Below are 20,241 nucleotides of genomic sequence, written 5' to 3' on the forward strand. Positions count from 1 at the left end.
TGCCCTGTGCCAGGCTAGCCTGTTTATCAGCTGTCAAACACATTATCGCTAAGCCGTAACTTCAGGGCTGGGTTTAGATTTTCGTAATGCTTTTGTAGGCTCTGTTTATAGCCATTTCACTTCACCTCTGGCTCCCATCACTGCTTGCTGTGCTGATACCATCCTTTCTCCAGACACGTCCATTTGCCTGGTGACCTTGTGTTGCAATCACCATTAACTTCTCTCCGAATGGACCCACCTTTGTTTGGGGATTTGTTGGCGAGCCTCAAGGGTTTGTCAGCCATACTGATGGATTTGCTCAGGCCCCTGGAGTGAAGGGCTGAGCTCGGGCCAAGTCTTTGCTTTATGGTCAGCAGATCTGATACTTCTTTCTGAGTGTGATTCCCATTTAGAGCCAGATTCACCCAACTTCTAGAAGGACATATGTGCTGGCTTCATCCACATGGCTTTCCAGTTCTAGGTCTGTCAGAGCATTGAGAAAAAGGGGGGCAGCTGAATTCTGGAAAGAACCACATAGGAGCAATGACCCAGGAGACCTAGGTCATGCATCCGAATTGTGCCAGTAGCTTCCTGTTGAGCCTGACTAAATCTCTTAAACTGGCTGCCCTTCATTTTCTCTGGGTAGAAATAAGAAAGTGATTTTTACAGAGATTTTGAGATTCTTCAATGACAGAATTAGTACACCTACACCTTACTTACCAACTGTCTCAATATCCAACATTTCACCTGTATGACAACAGTAAAAAAAAAATCTACTATCCAACTGTTTTGCCCCTTAGTCATGCTTGTCTGGCAATTGCTCTTTCAGGACCAGTGGGACATATAGCACCCACCTACATTTTCTGCTTCTTGGGTCGAGAGGGACATATATGTCCCACAAAATATTTTGTGATCTGATGTGGTCATTCTCCATTTTTGCACGGTGCTGATTTTTGCATAGCAACCTGGTCTTTGGAGCCTAACCATGTTGATAAATGAGAAGTGGGTGTACTGATGACTGTGCTCAAACATCAAAACTTCCAAAATTGTTTAGTTTGTGATATAATTTTATGAAGTAAATTTTGTATTTATAAATGAAAAAAAATCATTAATGGGGCATATTCTAAATATGTCACTTACTTTTCTGCCTTTGAACCTTTGCTCACCCTATCATGGCTAAGAAATAAAGAATACAATGACATGTGATGACCTACTCTTGTCTTCACAAATTTGTAGACCATGGTCCTAGCCTTCGTTGCTTCCTTCTTCCCTTTCTGTGTCAATGGATTTTCCAAAATTTTGCCACCTTTCCCAAGCCTTATGCTGAACCACTCACCTTTAGACTATACCTGACTTCACCCCCAATTTCATGAGAAAAAAGAGAGTTGAACATTTGTGAACATATTCAAATTAACCTAATTTCCCGTACCCTATAAAAATGGTTCTCAAACTTGAGAGTTCATCAGAATCTGCTGGTAGGCTTGTTGAGTTATAGATGGCTGGGCCCCATGCTAGAGTTCCTGATTCAGTAGGTCTGGGGTGAGGCCCAAGAGTTTGAATTTCTGGTACTTTCTCAGGTGATGGTAATATGTTGGCCCATAAACCACAGTTTGAGACCCCTGCCCTACAAGCTTATCTGCAGGCACAACCACTAAAACCTTACTCTCTTCCATATTACCTGATGATATTCTCCTCATCTTGGTAAAGTTAATCCTTCCATGCATGCTCTAAACTCCACTCCTTTTATCTTTCTGATAGAGTCCTGGGTGGCACAAATGGTTAATGAGCTTAGCTGGTAACTGAAAGGTTGGAGGTTCCAGTCTACCTAGAGGAGCCTTAGAAGAAAGCCTTGGTGATCTAATTCCAAAAAAATCAGCCATTGGTAACCCTACGGTATACAGATGTACTCTGACATACATGCGGTCACCAAGAGTCGGAATCTGGACAGCAACTTTTTTTTTTTTTTATCTTTTTGATGTATTTCTCCAGCACTTACCTTTATCTCTGCCTGTCTTCCACCACTTACTCTCTCTTCTTCCTTCTTTCCACCACCCTGGAAATATGCTCATGTATCTCTTACTCTAAGAAAATGAAGGTTCTAGGGAGATGGAAGCTCAAGTCTACATTCAAGATCCCTGATCCCTCCTGATCTCTACTGGGTGATTCAAGAAGGTTGATGACTCTGGAGGGCATCTCAAACACATCTGAGGCTTTGGGTTCTCAAGAAAAGGGTGTAGGTGCCATGAACCTTTGCTTACAACAAGGATAGAGGATGGATGTTCAGGGAAGAACTGAGGAATCAAAGTCCAGCTGAGCCCAAAGGACACCTCAGTTTCTGGCTAGGAAGTATATGCTGTGAGTGCTGCGTGTGATCCTGTGAGATAGAGGTGTCTACTGATCTCATGAATACTGGCTGCATTGAAGGGAATTACACAGTTGAGTTGAACTGGTCTTTTGTGTGTGGCTGGGAGAGGATGGACCCTCTTGCTCATACCTGGAAAACCTGAGAATCCCAAACACGGAGGCCTCTATTCCATGCCTTAGTAAACAAAGCCCAGTCGGCAGAACTGTGCAGTGCTGGAGAAGGATCTCTAGTATTCTCTGCCTCTGCCTGAGAGTGTCACCCTCCCACCTGGCCAGTACAGGGAGCTCATACCAGCAACTCCAAGAGGGAAAATAAAATTTAGGAGATAAAAAAAATTACAGCAATAACCAACAACTCTAAAAATTCAAGAGAGGGTGTGGAAAAACATAATGGTATACTACACAAAATTGAATTTGGATCTGGGAAATCAAAAGGGGAAACTATTTCATGATAGAAGTAAGAATATGAAGAGATGGAAACCATGAGTGAAAAGACAGGAAATGTGGAGAATGGAGTACGTGACCAGTTCCTGTCTGAAGGATGGTGCTCCAGAAGAAGAAGAAGGAACACATGGAAATAAAGCAAGAACCAACTAATTACCAAGAGAAGTTTGAGAGCTGAAGAAAGACTTAAGTTTTCAAATGGTATGGGCTTAGGGAGTGTCAGAGTACTAATGAAGGAGATGATACACAACTTGAGATTTCCAAATCCAAGAATAGAGAGCATTTCCAACGTCCTTCACGGAGAGAAAGAGACTCAAACTGGCATTGTTCTGTTCCTGTACTATGTTGTTGTTGTTGTTAGGTGCCATCGAGTCAGTTCCAACTCATAGCGACCCTATGTACAACAGAACGAAACACTGCCCAGTCCTGCATCATCCTCACAATCGTTGTTATGCTTGAGCCCATGGTTGCAGCCACTTTGTCAATCATCTCGTTGAGGGTCTTCCTTTTTTCTGCTGACCCTCTGCTTTACCAAGCATGGGGTTCTTCTCCAGGGACTGATTCCTCCTGATAACATGTCCAAAGTACGTGAGATGAAGTCTCACCATCCTTGCTTCTAAGGAACATTCTGGCTGTACTTCTTCCAAGACAGGTTTTTTTGTTCTTTTGGCAGTCCATGGTATATTCGATATTCTTTACCAACACCGTAATTCAAATGCGTCAATTCTTCTTCAGTCTTTCTTCTTCATTGTCCAGCTTTCACATGCATATGAGGCAACTGAAAACACATATGGATGCTAAACAATAGTGGAATAGTGCTTTAGCCTTTTAAGCAAAAAGAACTGTGATTTAAGGGATCGTTTATATTTGAGGGTAAAAAGAAGAAATTTCTGTACCTTCAAGGATGCAGAAAACATGTCACCATATGTACCGTCTCTAAGAAAATTATTTTAAGAAGTACTTCCTCCACTTCCTTCAAGCAGGAGCTGAGAACAAAGCTGCTATCCAGACAGTGGGAGATGGGGATCAGGATGAAGGATGTTGAGCAGACTTTTAAATGCAAAGTTAAACCTAAATGGATGATGTTAATGTTACTGTGATTGGTAATTTACTGGTGAAGAAAAATCTCTTAAAAAGAAGTGGGCGTATTTACTATGTTAGTTATCTATTAATGTGTAACAAATTAACACAAACTTAGTGGCTTACAACAATATTTATTATCTCACAATTTCTGTAGGTGAGAAGTTCAAGCACCGCCTAAGTGGCTTGCCTGTGCAGGGGTCTCATAAGACTGAAATCAAGGTGTTGGCTGGGCTGTGTTCTCATCTGCAGGCTTGATTAGGGAAGGATCTACTCTAAGCTTTCTGAGTTTGTTTGTTGACAGAATTCCTCCCCTTGAGGCTATGGAATTAATGGATGTTTGCTTCTTCACAGTCAGCAAAGAGGAGAGATGGCCTCTGCTTCTTCAAATCTTTAGCTTCAGTGAAGGCCTGGACCCTCTTAGAGGGCTCACCTGATTAGGTCAGACCCACCTAAAATAATCCCCTTTTTGATTGACATGAAGTCAACTGATTAGGGACCTTAATTGCATCTGAGAAATTTCTGTACCTTTGCCATTTTCTATTGGTTAGAAGCTCACAATCGAAGGATTACACAAGGGTGTGACTCATTGGGTGGGAAAGATCATCCTATGTATACTGCTGCACTTGCTTTTAAGGAACAACTTTAAAAATATGGAATTAAAGTTTCATATTATTTTAACAAAACCCATGCATTGGAGAGGTGGAGGGTGGAAGGGATAGGAAAGCATACAAATGCTTTAAAGATCTCATCCCAATGGAAAGTAATTAAGAGAGAGGCAGAAGGGGTTAATCTTGCTTGTTGAATTGATTCTCCCAAGCTTTCCAACTCAGAGGTAGAGTGAGAGAGGGGAGGAGAGAAGTCAAAAGATCCTAGTGTTTCTTTTCTTGAAGGATGAATGTTCTCTCTCTCTTTGGAAGTGTCCCCCTCCCCCCTTCCCCCTCCCACCAAATATATTTACATAGAGTTTGCTGCATAAACTTGGGAAGGTATCATGTAGTTGGGCACCCATTTCTAACTCGTACTTACTGCTGGGATTCGAACTTTGTTGGGTGGCATGTTGGGGGGAGTGCTGTGTATTTAATTTCTCATTTTCCATATGAATTTCTTAAGTGATGTTTTTTGCTGTTTTATGTTTAAAACATAAACTTAAATGAATGAATATGCCTCTAAAAAGAATGAGTACAGGAGGAAATCAGGCAAGTATAGCTAAGGAAAAAGAAACTCAGCGAGTTAGAACTTCTCCTGCCAGATGGTAAAACTTACTATCATGGGACAATTATTATGACAGTAGTATATTAGGGATGCAAGAGTAGGTAGATAACTAGAACTAAATAATGGCCCAGAGACTATTGTCAATAATAATAATGTTTTATTGTTTAAGAGGAATGCTATGAATGGGAAAGGAATTCTTGTTTAGTAAATGGTGCTTGGAAAATTGGGCAGCTAAACAGAAAACATAAACGTTCTGACCTCATTAAGTTGCATGTAAAGGTAAAAAACCCTTCTTTGACTTTGCATCCACCTCTACTTCTCTTTCTTCCTTCTTTCTTTTTCAACCAAGCTTCCTGAAAGTTGGCACATATAGTGTTCTACTTCCTCAATATTTATTCTTTATTTGCTCTTCGTTTTGGCTCCTGTCCATACTATTCCACTAAAAGTGACTTCTGCAGTGACCTAACTGAATGTTTTTGAAGTGAAATCTGCAAATTCTTCCCATTCTGCTTCTGACTCAACTTTCCTGCCCTTTTACCTGTGTTCGCCACTCACTGGGTCCTTCTTGAAACTCTTCTGCTTTGGCTTCCAGAGCTCCGTTAATGCTCCTCCTGAGGCCCCTCTCCTTCCCCATCTGAATTCTCATCCTTGGTCACCATGAATGCTGTCTTTCCCCAGCTTTTCTTTTCTTTTAATTGTACTTTAAGTGAAAGTTTACAATTCAGGTGAATTTCTCATACAAAAACTGATACATTATTATGTGACTCTAGTTGCTCTCCCTGTAACATGACAGCACACTCCTCCTCTCCACCCTATATTTCTTGTGTCCGTTCAACGAGCTCCTGCCTCCCTCTGCCTTGTCATCTCACCTCCAGACAGGAGCTGCCCACTTAGCCTTATGCGTCTACTTGAGATAAGAAGCACACTCCTCACCAGTATCATTTTATGTCTTATGGTCCAGTCTAATCTTTGTCTGAAGAGTTGGCTTTGGGAATGGTTTTAGTTTTGGGCTAACAGAGAGTCCAGGGGCCATGTCTTCTGGGGTCCCTCCAGTCTCAGCCAAACCATTAGGTCTGATCTTTTTACTGAAATTTGAGTTCTGTACCCCACTTTTCTCCTGCTCCATCAAGGACTGTCTGTTGTGTCCCCTGCCAGGGCAGTCATTGATGGTAGCTGGGCATTATCTAGGTCTTCTGGTCTCAGGCTGATGGAGCCTCTGGTTTATATGGCCCTTTCTGTCTCTTGGGTCCCCAGCTTTTCATTCTTGTCTCCTTTCCCTCATCCAATGCTCTGGCTGTATTCACTGACATGTTGGTGCCCAACCAGATGTAAATTCCCCTTCCTTGAACACTCCCAGCAGTTTCTTTATATTTCCTGCGATAAATATGCTCAGTCTTATATTCAGTTCTTTCTGGCTTCAGACTTTCCTCTCCCCTACACTGAATCATAATCTCCTAAAAGGCAGTAACTACATAAAACCAAAAACCAAAATAGTTACCGTCGAGTCAATTCCGACTCGTAGCAACCCTATAGGACAGAGTAGAACTGCCCCATAGAGTTTCCAAGGAGCACCTGGGAGATTTGAACTGCTGATCATGCAGCCATGGCTCTTAACCACTCTGCCACCTGGGTTTCGGTAACTCTATAGACTTGTTTTAAAATTCCCACAATTTACTATGGTGGCTTGCGCAAAGCAAGTACTCGATAGCTATCTTCGGTTGAATGAAAACTATCGCTCAGCAGTCTAATTAAATAAAGGAAATCACCTTGCGCATTTTCCTAGTATGTAAGTTTCTACTGGGCATCATGAAATTGTTGGAAAGCAAAATACAGGCAGGAACTCAGAGCAACCTCCCTTCAGACATATTGAAATGCTAATATTTCTTTCGAAACTAGTTCAAAGCTAGTTTATGATGGAGCTTTTAAGACTTTGGGGTAGTATTTTTAACCTTATATTGTCAAAAAGTCAAAGTAAAGTCTCAGTGTGTTGATTTTCTTTTTTCTCAGCAGAATAAATTTAACAACAACAACAGCAGCAGCAGCAACAAAAACCTTGGAAATTTTGATGACAAAGTTGGAAAGAAAACACTTTGATTTTTAATTATGAAAGTAACATAGCAACAGTAGCGAAAATTTAGGAAAGAGAAATTTCAAAGTTGAGCATAGCTTTACAGCAGAACACAACAGCAATAATAATGTGTATTGTTTCCATCTTTTTTTAATATCCTGTTTTAATTACAATTCAGTATACCTACAATTTTGTATTGTTTTCTCATACTTCACATTATATTATGATGTTGTACTATAATGTTATAATTATGTTTGATTTATTTCTAGAAGTCTTATCCATTCTATTTTAAGCGGCTCTGTAATGTTCCCGTGAGGGAATATTTATCCATTCCTTTGTTGATGGATCTGATGTGATCCTACTATAAAAAATTCTGGAATGAACCACTTTATTAATATAATTTTCCTACTTTCTGGATTATTTCTTTGGCATACATTCTCAGAAATGACGTGACTACTTTATAGATGTGATCACATTGTGTCTAATTTTTTATTTCCAAAGACTACAGAATTTTCTAATTTAAAAGATGAAAGATCTGTCTGTATGGACTGAAATTATTTCCTTTTCTAGATTTTGCTTAAGCAGTGGACAAGAATTTCTGGGTGTTCTGCGTGCCCCTCTCAAGTTCTACAATGGATAAAATACGGCTAAGTTAGATTCCTCCATTCTTCAGGCCATTACTCAAGCAAAGGACCGAGATCAGTTCGTATGGAACCATGAGGCTGAGGTTGAGATATCAATTGCACCTTCTGTTATGACTTAGAAAAGCTTGAGCTCGGTGAAGGTTGATATACCTGAAGTTTCCATGGAGGGAGTGAGTTTGAATCAGATAATATGAGATTTCAAAGCAAACATTATGCACAAAGAATATTTCAAGTTAATTTTTCTTTACCTGGCTTATTTTTCCTGAAGCTAAAATGATGATTTTCAGTTCTCAGAATATTAATTATGTCTAAATTGTGATGACAACAAAGATTTATAATTAGCATGCTCCTCTGAATTTTTCCTGACTTTAACTCTAAAATTAACTTCTGTAAAGAGCCCTGCTGGAATAGAAATCTTTTCAGAAACATTGCCTATCCATCCCTTAATATGAAAAGTATGAATTTTTATTAGTTTTGACTGAATTGCAGTTTATTTTTGCTTGAGACTAAACATAAGTTTCGTAATAGTGCGTGCTACGCCCTTTGCCAATGGGTGATGCCAGTGTCACAGCACAGACTTAGTCTGAAGTGTAGACCTAGTTTCCCTGACAAAATAGGGTGTTTTTCAGGCAGATTTGGAATGGCGTCTTACTCCTCTGGCAATCCCACTTGTATGTCAGCCAAAGTACACTGGCTGTTGTCCCTCCTGAAGGGACAAGGCTGTAGTCTTATATTTGTAATTTCTTCCACACGTCAAGATATGGCCTTTGCTTCTAAAGGACCTCAGAGATTCATAGTGGAATCAGACAAGAGAACAGATCAATTAGAATTTAACACAGTGAACTCTAGAATAATGGGAATCCCAGTATGCTCTTCATGTACAATGGCGAAAGAAGCCAGTTATGTCTGGGGAGAGTTAAGTTCAGCTTTCCAGAGAAACAACACTTAAGCTGGGACTTCATAGATGAGTTATAATGTGCCAGGTAAAGACTAGGTTGGGGGAGAGGGTGAAGGAAGATGTTCCCGTCAGAGGACACAGAATGCCCAAGACTCAACATTGGATAAGTGCCTGGAACCTCTGAGGAATGGGAAGGGGTCTAGGAAGGTGGGGCCCTGGCCCCTGCAAAGGAAGGTTTGAGTGGAAGAGACCTTAGCACATCAGCTGTTTGCCTCCTCTGTGTTGAAGTTTTCTGGCTCATAGCTATTCAGTTCTAATAGACAAGCTGAGCAGTATGACAAATATTGTTTTATAGGGATTAGCAGGGCTTAGAGTGTAGAAATGTGAGTAGTTGAAGTGCTCACTGGGGACTTTTAAGACTATCTTGGGTCACGTAATTGTGTTTCTCTGAAGATTAGCTTTTGTCCAATCTTTGTGCTGCCAGGAAACTCTCAAGGGATACTCAAGTAACTGAATGTCTTATCTTTTGAAAAATAGGGATAACAAAGGATAATATCATTGACAAGAACCCTTTAATAGATTGAAGTTATCTATTATCTTGGGTGTTTTCATCAAATCTATCTTACTGAAGATTTTAAGGTTAACCTACTAACGTCCAGTTGATTCCAACTCATAGTGACTCTTTAAGGCTAAGGGGCTTAAATATTTAGCCTGGAATTTGCTTTTTAGCCTTATTTGGAAAATGTGGTAATATATTAGTTGTATTTTATTATCCAGGGGAGTTTGGCTAATATATTCCTATAAACCCAGTAAAAATTATCTTCGAGTTACTTTATGTCCAATGGAAATCTTTTTTTTGACTTTCAGACATCTTTGAACATTGGCCATGGTTGTATTTCCCATTATAGTTAGAAGCTTTTTTGTTGTTGTTGCATAGTTCCCATTGATCAGCCCCGTGGGAACTTGTAAATATGCCAGTGCTTGCTTTGCAGATAAACACTTTGAAGCAGAAGAGGCGCGTCTGCATTTTACTCATTCTTTTGAGCTCATTCTACTTGGAAATCAGGAAAATAGAGACTTCTGGGAGAGGAGACCTGTATCAGTTGGGGTTCTCCAGAGAAACAGAACCTATGTGTGTGTGTGTGTGTGTGTGTGTGTGTGTATGCTTATGTGTATACACGTACACACATATACATATATATATATTCATGATACATATATCCGTGTGGGAAACCCTGGTGGCGTAGTGGTTAAGTGCTATGACTGCTAACCAAAGGGTTGGCAGTTTGAATCTGCCAGGCACTCCTTGGAAACTCTATGGGGCAGTTCTACTCTGTCCTATAGGGTTGATGTGAGTCAAAATAGACTTGACAGCAATGGGTTCAGGTTTTTTTTTTTTAAATCCGGGTACACACATATATGCATATGTGTGTGTGTATATATATGTGCATATATATATATAAATATATGGAAAGAGAGTGATTAATTGATTATTGATTTTAAGGAAATTGTCTCAAGTGATTCTGGGGTCTGACAAGTCTGAAATCTGTAGAGCAGGCCAGCAGGCTGGAAACTCAGGCAGAATTTCTACTTTAAGACTTGAAGCAGAATTCTTTCTTCTCCCAGAAACCTCAGTTTTTACTCTAAAGCCTTCAACTGACTGGGTGAGGTCAACTTAAACGTTATCAAGGGTAATACCCTTTGCTTTGGGTCAAATGACTATAGATGTTAATCACATGTACGGAATACCTTCATAGAAACGTTTACACTAGTGTTTGCCCAAACAACTGGCCACCATAGCCTAGCCAAGTTGACACATAAAAGTAACTGTTGTTGTTGTTGCGTGCTGTCGATTTGATTTCCAACTCATGGCGACCCCATGTGACAGAGTAGAACTGCCTCATAGGATTTTTTCCCCTGTAATCTTTTGGGAGCAGATTGCCACCAGGTGTGGAAGAATTACCAGTTGGTTGTTAAATTAGTTTGGACTTTTATATTACCATGTGTCCTGGATTTGTTAAGGATGATGAAAGTCAAAAAGACAGAGAGGCCAGGTAGTACCTGGCTGACGTGGGCTGTATCCCCCACGACTCTGGGGAAGCGGTGGAGTTGGGGTGGTGGCTGCAGGACGAAAAGAGAGGCAAAGATCTGAAGGCTCTTCGGAAACTGGCTGAGCAGAATTTTGCTGATGCATGGGGTATAAAGGGCAGAGGTAATGAAAAAACACCCATTCTAAGATGCCTTACCTGGCTCAGATACGTAAGTACAGGTCATGTTCTGTTTCTGCCTTCTTCCACATCTTTTCCTTCTTTATCCGTATGTCTTAAGACATCGAAAAAAGAAATGAAGGAAAATTGCACAAGAATGATTTCAGTGACTAAATGATGAGCCTTTGGGTGTGGCAGTACCTTGCACAGTGTGAGCTAAGTAACGAGTAGAGGAGAGTTAAATAACGGCCATTGGGTTACTGTTTGCTTTATGCTTATTTTTCTTGAAGTCTCCAGGAAGGGGTGGCACATTATTATGTACATTCTTATCCAGAATATAATATATCTTCCTCTCCAAAAGAGCAGGGGCTGGAGTGAGATCAGTCCATTCATCCATGTTGACACTCCATTTTGATACCATCGGGAAGCTTACCTTTCAAATAGCATTGGATCTTTAAAAATTTTTTTAGTAAAATTATACGATAATAGATAAACCAAACCCACTACCATCGAGGCGATCCTGACTCACAGTGACCATAAAGGATGGAGTAGAGCTCTCTGACAGGGTTTCCGAGGCTGTCATCTTGATGGAAGCAGACTGCCACATCTTTCTGCCGTTGAGCGGCTGATCAGTTTGAACTGCCGACCTTTCAGTTCACAGCCGGGCACTTAACCACTGGGCCACCAGGGATCCTATAAGATAATATATATTAAAAAAAAAACAAAAAACAAACTCACTGCTGTTGTGTCGGTGTCGATTCTGACTCATAAAGCCCTATACCCATTTAAAAAATTCCAACACTATAGAAATACATAGCTATGAAAGTGTAAGCAATTCATTTTCTTCTCATCTCTTTTTCAAGAGGAATAATTTGGTCTATTTTCCATGGGTTTTCGTGTATACATGCACATATATACACATAAACCTTTTTTTTTTAACATAAATGGGAAACTGACTTTTTTTTTCTATGTAGACTTTTAAAAAAATGCCTCTTTTTTGTTAAATGGATGCTGAGCACCATGGAATTTTGTGTATCGCCATAGCCAGTCGGAGCTCACTCAATTTAACAAATACAGGCTCTGGATTTGGATTGCTGGCAAGTTCAAATCCCTCCCTTATAAGACTTGTAGTCTTAAATTCTTTACCTCAGTTTCCTCATCTGTAAAATGGGGGAATAAGGGTATTTGTCTCATAGCATTGTTGCAAGGATTAAACTAGATGTAAAGCACAGAGCAGAGGTTCTAGAACGCAGGATGTACATAGCACATGTCAGCTTTCGTATAGGGTACGTCCGGTAAGCTGATTTGGTCTTTGAAGATGAGGGCTAAGTATCGAATGGTTCTCTGTCTTGCCTGCAGTTCTCCAAAGTAGAGCTGGGACTCCTTAAAATATCTCCCTCCAAACCTTCACCTTGAGGACTTATCATTTTATTAAGTCTGTCTGGCTATTTTTTGTTTCTTTTTGAGACTCAGAAAGCATTTGTCACTGATAATGTTCATCTTTCAAGCTTTGAACTTTCTGTTTTCCAGGCTTTGGGATGTGTGGTCAGAGGCAGTCCAGATAAAAGACTTGATGGGAGGACCTATGAGCAAGAGCGGAGTTTGCTATTTTCTCATAATGTGTGTCTATACGACCATCTAAAGTCAGGAGTGGGCATGTGCACGCGTATGTGTGGGTACACACGCACGCGCACGTGGGCACACACATGCGTGCGCACACACACACCTTTCTCCTCACCGTTTCAGGCTGTTCAAACACTTTGTTTTCAAAGGCCACAGGACCTGAAGTTTCCTCAAATGGTCATGCCTTTTGCGTTTGTTTCTCTGCAGGACCACACTGTGAGCTGTACAAGGATCCCTGCGCAAATGTCAGTTGTCTGAATGGAGGCACCTGTGATGGCGAAGGTCTCAATGGCACCTGTGTGTGCGCACCAGGGTTTGCAGGCAAGTGACTGATGAACTGAGCTTTCTACTTTGCCACAAGATCCCCAGGATCACAGACATGAGAAAAAATAACCAACCCCTGTGCATAAATCCTCGTAAAATACAAACACCATTGCAACACGCGATGAGGTATTGCTTGGCTGAAAAGCCATTTTTAAAACAATTGTCTGTGTTCTTATTAAGTTAGACATTTTCAAAGTCAGCATTTTGTACTTCGGCTTGCAGGGTCAAACATTTCCAGAGCTGAAGCTTTGCATCCTGATAAAGGAGCCATTACGTTAACACCTGAAAAAATGTGTTAATGAAAGCCAGAAGAAGAAGGGAAAGATCAAATTTGTTTTCTATAGAAATTACATCCAGCTACCACATTTATTTTCCTGAAAGACATACAAGTGATAAGATTTTGAAAAATGAAGAGGCTTGTTGGGAGTGGGAAGGGGGAGATACTCCGGGTATAGAGTATATTGTTAGTGGAGGTACAGATGCTGTGTTGTTTTTAGTTGTCATCAAGTTGACACTGACTCACGGCCACCTGATACATAACAGAACAGATGTTGCCTGGTCCTATGCTCCAGTCCACTGTTGCAGCCAGTGTGGATTCTGAGTGCTTTCGAACCTAGAAGCTCACCTTCCAGCGCCGTATCAGATCGTATTCTGTTGTGACCCGTATGGTTTTTCAGTGGCTAAGTTTTGGAAGTAGGTCACTGGGACTTTCTTCTTGGTGTGTCTTAGTCTGGAAACTCCGATGAAACCTGTCCACTATGAGTGACCCTGCTGGTATTTGAAATACCAGTGGCATAACTTCCAGTATCATAGCAACACGCAAGACACCACAGGACGTCGAACTGGCAGACAGGTAGTGGGCAGATGCTGCAGGTGTGGAGAGTTGAGAGTGGGAAGGGTGAGAGCTATCTTAGAGCAAAGCAGGCTGGGAGGGTAGGGACTGGGCTTAGCCAATGTCCTTCTTACAGTCACCAGGGTACCCTTGGTGGCCAGCCAGAACACAGAGAGGGGAGTCACTTCTTGACTAGGGAATCCATCCTATGCAAGATCTACCTGGGTGCTTCTAAGTCACCACTTGTGGGCTTCAGGGAGTTTGTGAATCTCTGAAAATAGATGTGAAAGGTTGTATCCTGTGTATATGCCAAGAGGAGATGCTAAAACTTTCAGCAGATTCTCAAAAGGATCTATGAGCCATTGGGGTAGAAAATGTTTTATCTTTTGTTTTCAGCAGAACCCCAGCTAAACAACCAGTTGCCAGTGAGTCGGCTCTGACTCATGGCAACCCCATGACCTGACACTCCACAGGGTTCTCAGTGGCTGATTTTTTAGAAGTAGATCACCACACCTTTCCTCTGAAGCATGGGGCAGAACCCAGGAGTCCTGAATTTAAGACCGTAGGATAAGGTCCATGTTTTCTGAGCTTTCCTCAACCAACCAAAGCATAAGGGTCATTCTGGCTTGCATGTTGGCAAAGGCTGGCATAGAAGGTGCCCACAGAAGAGGTGGGCACTGACCCCACAGGAAAAACACATGACCATTGGCTGACTTTTCCTTATTATAAACAACTTTGCAACTACTCTTTTTTTGTTTTTGGTTTGTTTGCAATTACTCTTCTTGTATGGACATATTTGAGTACTTGTCTGATTATTTCTTTGGGATGATTTCCCAGAAATGGAATCCCAAGGTACGAGGTCACTCTGGCTTGCATGTTGGCAAAGGCTGGCATAGAAGGTGCCCACAGAAGAGGTGGGCACTGACCCCACAGGAAAAACACATGCCCCATGCAGTGTCTCCAGCCTTGTCCTGGGCCCCTCTGCCTGATCCCTACATTCACTATCGTAGGCTCTCCTTGCAAGGTTCTTTCCCTCTATCTCTTACCTCCCAGCCCTCCTACCCCCAGGCCCCACCTCCCATCCTCCCCTGTTGCCCGGTAAGTTAAGTCCACCCCTATGCGTTTCTTTTCGATACTCATCCCCAATCACCTGGAGCAATATGTCTCTTTCATTACAGTAGGCTCAAATGTCACCTTACAGATCTTTGAAATTCTAGTCAATCCTGGTAGTTTTTCAGACTGCAGAGAATCACAGAATATTTCCTGAGGATGTTGGAGAGTCATGCTGTTGATGACAGAACACTTATCTCATGAGATGCTCCGTGGGAAAAGGATTCTGTGAACAAATAAATATGGGACACGGTACCCACCACATGGAGATTCATGAAGGATGTCAGTGTGTTAAAGACTCTGACAGGTCTTATTTGCCTTTGCCTCTTTCCCAAATATATTTGATTATGGAACCTTTTTTTCCTTTCCCTGAAAAACTGCCTTTTCTATCCTGAGAACTAGTGTTCCATGAGAGAAGCTGATGAAGTATTAACTACTTCTGGGTGTTTATTTTTAACTTAAACAACTAATTTTTAACTTAACTTTTTAATTAATTTTTAACTTAAGCAATTAATTTTCATATATGTGAGATCTCTGGAAACCTTGGTGGCGTAGTGGTTAAAACTACAGCTGCTAATCAAAAGGTCGGCGGTTTGAATCCACCAGGTGCTCCTTGGAGACTCCATGGGGCAGTTCCACTCTGTCCTGCAGTGTCACTGTGAGAGGGAGTGGGCTCGACAGCAGTGGGCTGGGTCTGCTGGGTGAGATCTCTCTCTCTCACACACACACGTATGTATATATAATATGTATGTATATAACCCATTGCCGTCAAGTTGATTCTGACTCACGGTGATCCCATGTGTGTCAGAGTAGAATTGTCCCATGGGTTTTCAGTAGCTGTGACCTTTTGGAAGTAGACCTGCAGGCCTTTCGTCTGAGGCATCTCTGAATGGATTCAGACCGCCAATGTTTTGGTAAGTAGCTGAGCACAAACCTTTTGTGCCACCAAGGGAACCATATATTTATGTGTATGAATACACACACACACACACACACACACACACACTTTTATATATATGTATATATATGAGAAATAATCACACACTGACTGAAAAGTTGGAATTACGTTACAAAGGAAATTTCTTTTTTAATTATTTGAAGTGGACAACCTGATACCCATTACCCCCAAATTCTTTAATGTTTATTTTCTAGGTTGCTGTCGTTAGGTGCGATTGAGTCAGTTCCGACTCATAGTGACCCTGTGTATAACAGAAGGAAACACTGCCCAGTCCTGCACCGCCCTCACAGTTGTTAACGCTTGAGCCGTTGTTGCAGCCACTGTATCAATCCATTTCATTGAGGGTCTTTCTCTTTTTCGCAGACCCTCTGCTTTCCCAAGCATGATGTCCTTCTCCAGGGACTGGTCTCTCCTGATAATATGTCCTTATTTTTTATAGACAAGGACAATCTCTTATATCAAAACCCAAACCCAAACCCAAACCCATTGCCATCGAGTCAACTCTGACTCATAGTGCCCCTGTAGGACTGAGTAGAACTGCCCCATAGGGCTTCCAAGGCTGTAAATCTTTACAGGAGCAGATTGCCACATCTTTCTCCCATGGAGTGGCTGGTGGGTTCGAACCGCGAACCTTTTTGTTAGCAGCCGAGCATTTAACCACTGCGCATTTAACCAGGGCTCCTAATCTCACACGTACCCCCAAAATAACCATTAAAATCAGAAAAATGAATATTGAAACATTACTACCATTTAATATTCTAGCCCTATTCATGTTTTGTCGATTTTCTCAATAATATACTTTATAGAAAAGGATTTCAGTTCCAAATCTCATGTTGCATCTAGTTGTCACGTCTCTTATGTCTCCTTCAGTCTGAAATCATCTCTTATCCTTTTCCTGGCTTTCATGCCTTGGACACGTTTGTAGATTGCAGACCGGTTATTTTGTATGACGTCCTTAAGTTTGGGTTTGTCCGATGGTTCCGCATGATCAGATTAGGTTATGCGTTTAAGTGGTAAAAAAAAAAAAATCCGTTGCTGTCAAGTCAATTCAGACTAATAGCAACCGTATAGGACAGAGTAGAACTGCCCTGTAGAGTTTTCAAGGAGCGCCTGATTGGATTTGAACTGCCAGCCTTTTAGTTAGCAGCTGTAGCACTTAACCACTACACCACCAGGGTTTCCTATTAAGTGGTACATGACATCAATTTGTGACATTACTGATAATGTTCACTTCGATTTCTTGGATAAGGTGGTGTCTGCCAGGTTTCTCTACTGTAAACTCAATTAAAGCACCCAGGTCAGTGCCTGGCACATTAAAAAAAACAAAAAAACCTGTTGCCTTTGAGTCGATTCCGACTCATAGTGACCCTATGGGACAGAGTAGAATTGTCCCATAGGACTTCCCAAGAGTGGCTGGTGGATTCAAACTGCTGACCTTTTTTGGTTAGCAGCTGAACTCTTAACCGCTGCGCCACCAGGGTTCCATAGTAGCAGTGTGTTTATACTAGGTATTATCATTATAGTGATTGTAACTGATACCATTCCGCACAGGCCCTATTAACCTGAGGATTTCTTAACCACAGTGTGACTTGGATTTTTTGTCCTTTGCATTTCCGAATTCATCCGAGGAAAGGCTGTGGAATTAAACAGCACATTGTAAATTTGCATAAGTACTACCAAACGTGATGCCCGTTATGCATATTGCCTCTTAGAAAGTAACAGGTCAAAAGGAAATGATAAAATATTTAAAGTTCAGGCCCTGATTTTCAACCTTAGTCAAGGAGAAATTTCAGTTTGTATTCTCCTCACAAATGTTATTCAAGTGCAACAACAATTTAAAAGTCATTGATTTTGCTCCAACTCTAACGTAATAAAAAAAAGAAAAAGGTAAGGAAGTCAAACAGTCAGCTGGCTCAGGCCAGAGAAAGCCTACTGATTTATTAAGGCCACTGTTAGTAAAGAAAGATGGTAGCATATACTAAGAACTCCTCCAATAAACCGGAATGCGAATTGTTTGGAAATGGGATGTTGGGGTCTTGAAGAAATGCATGTGGAAGCATCTGTGCTCTCAATCGGAAACCCTGGTGGCGTAGTGGTTAAGTGCTATGGCTGCTAACCAAAGGGTCAGCAGTTCGAATCTGCCAGGTGCTCCTTGGAAACTCTATGGGGCAGTTCTACTCTGTCCTACAGGGTTGCTGTGAGTCGAAATCGACTCGACAGCACTGGGTTTGGTTTTTTTTTTTTGTCTGTATGCTCTCAATCGGGGGAAACAAGAATGAAACCAAACATGCTCTCCAGGATTCATGATACATATTCAAACACCTTGCATAAGAATGAGGGAAAAAGCACCGTCATTGTAAGAAGCCCTGGTGGCCCAATGGTTAAGCTCTCAGCTGCCAGCTGAAAGGTTGGCAATTGGAACCCACCCAGCAGCTCTGCAGGAGAAAGACCTGGTGGTCTGCTTCCGTAAAGATTAAAAAAAAAAAAATCAAACCTGTTGCCGTCAAGTCGATTCTGATCGTCGCGACCCTATGGGACAGAGGGGAACTGCCCCATAGGATTTCCAAGGAGCAGCTAGTGATTTCGAACTGCTGACCTTTTGGTTAGCAGCCAAGCTCTTAACCACTGCGCCACCAACCCTATGGGGTAGTTCTACTCTGTCACATGGGGTCGACGTGAGTTGAAATCAACTTGACGGCACCTAACAACGACAACACCATTGTAAGGCAGAGAATGGCAGTTCTCTTTGAGATTCTTCTGGTTGGAGAGTCCATTGAGTGGCTCCATCATTGGTCATCCTACCACCAGCACGAGGCATGGTAAAGGCCTCAAACTAAGAGCCACTGGGAAATCATGGAATCAACCAGAAGTGTGGGCTTGTTGGTCTATAAAATAGGCCATTGATATTGTTGTTGTTAGGTACCATCGAGTCAGTTTTGACTCAAAGCTACCCAGTGTACAACAGAACGAAACACTGCCAGCCCTGAACCATCCTCACAATCATTGTTTTGCTTGAGCCTATTGTTTTTTTGTTTGTTTGTTTTTAATTGTTGCAGCCACTGTGTCAATTCATCTCATTGAGGGTCTTCCTCTTTTTCATCGACCCTCTACCAAGCATGATGTCCTTCTCCAGGAACTGATCCCTCCTCATAACATGTCCAAAGTATGTGAGACATAGTCTTGCCATCCTTGCTTTTAAGGAACATTCTGGTTGTACTTCTTTTAGGACAAAAATAGGCCATTAGCCTAAATCTAAAGGTGTCTGAGAATGGCACACCACTCCAGCATTCTGCCGGGGCACCTATGCTGGGGAAATGGTGACTAGCTTGTTGGACCCCTGACAGGCATGGAGTTAATATCATTAACTTGTGTCATTTAATCCCTGATGCAGCTCTGAAAACACTGTGGTGGTGAAAGCCAGATGGGGATAGGTTTGGTATTCTCTCTGGGCCTCAATTATTGAGGCCCTGGGTCATTGATAAGGTCTCTGGGCAGCACAAATGTTTTGTAGTCATCTACAAACCTAAAGTTTCACAGTTTAAACCTGCCAGGGGCACCTCGGAAGAAGGGCCTGGTGATCTGCTTCTGTAAAGACTGCAGCCCTATAGAGCAGTTCTATTGTGTAACACACGGGGCAGCCATGAGTCGAAATCGACTTGATGGCAATGGGTTTGTTCTTTTTGGGTTTCGATCCTAGATATTTGCTAAACATCTGCAGAAAGAGTTCGTTCAATATTTTTCCTACCGTTCTCCATTCCTACCAAATCCTTCCAAACTAGCAGATCCCAAAACCAAATCACACCCATTGCTGTTAAGTAAATTGCAGACTGCCACATCTTTCTCCATTGGAGCGGTTGGTGGGTTCGAACCTCTCACCTTTCTGTTGGTGCTTCACCACTGCACCAACAGGGCCCCCAAGAACAGACAGTCCTAGGGTTCTTGGGCTTCCCCAGACTATGTTAGAGCCCCTTAGAGAGGCAAGAAACAATGCACATAGTCAGGCTGCTCTGGACCCTGAATTTGTCACTTACCCCCTGGGGGAGCTCTGGCCCAGAGTAGGCCTGGATGGACTGGACCAACAGCTCTAGGACTGCCCAGGGTTTGCAGATCAAGGGGATTGGACACTGACATTGGACTTCATGGGGCAGAGTGAGGCTTTTGAGTTTTCCCAGGCTGTAGAAAGAGGGAAAAGACAGGCTGTTTCTGTGGCGACTGCTGTAAAGTTTGCAGGACATCTTATTTCAGAATTTACAGTGTTCAGATGGTCTGCTAAAGACGGCTATTGTTCAGTAAATACCTTAATTAAGCTTGCCTACCTAAATGGTTGAAAAGTAGTGCTGATGTATATTTGTCAAGGCCTCTGATTTCATCCTTTTAACATTTCTCAGCATGTTCTTGTTTGTGTCTCTTCAGCTGGTCTGCCATGTAATGCCGTAATAGGTTAGCTAGCCCACGTCCTTTTCCACTCAGAGCGCTCGCCCCATTAATAGAAGGA

General features: G+C 41.9%; 1 protein-coding gene across 1 annotated transcript in view; it reads left to right on the forward strand.

Annotated features, from left to right (window-relative positions):
• DNER (delta/notch like EGF repeat containing) overlaps positions 1 to 20,241 on the forward strand; it is a 372,368-nt gene that overhangs the window by 323,466 nt on the left and 28,661 nt on the right. The window contains exon 10 of the mRNA XM_064286606.1: positions 12,730 to 12,843. Within this exon, the coding sequence (XP_064142676.1) occupies positions 12,730 to 12,843 (114 nt within the window). The remainder of the gene's footprint in view (positions 1 to 12,729; positions 12,844 to 20,241) is intronic.

This window comes from Loxodonta africana, chromosome 6 (assembly GCF_030014295.1).
Source record: "Loxodonta africana isolate mLoxAfr1 chromosome 6, mLoxAfr1.hap2, whole genome shotgun sequence".
NCBI classification, from domain to species: domain Eukaryota; kingdom Metazoa; phylum Chordata; class Mammalia; order Proboscidea; family Elephantidae; genus Loxodonta; species Loxodonta africana.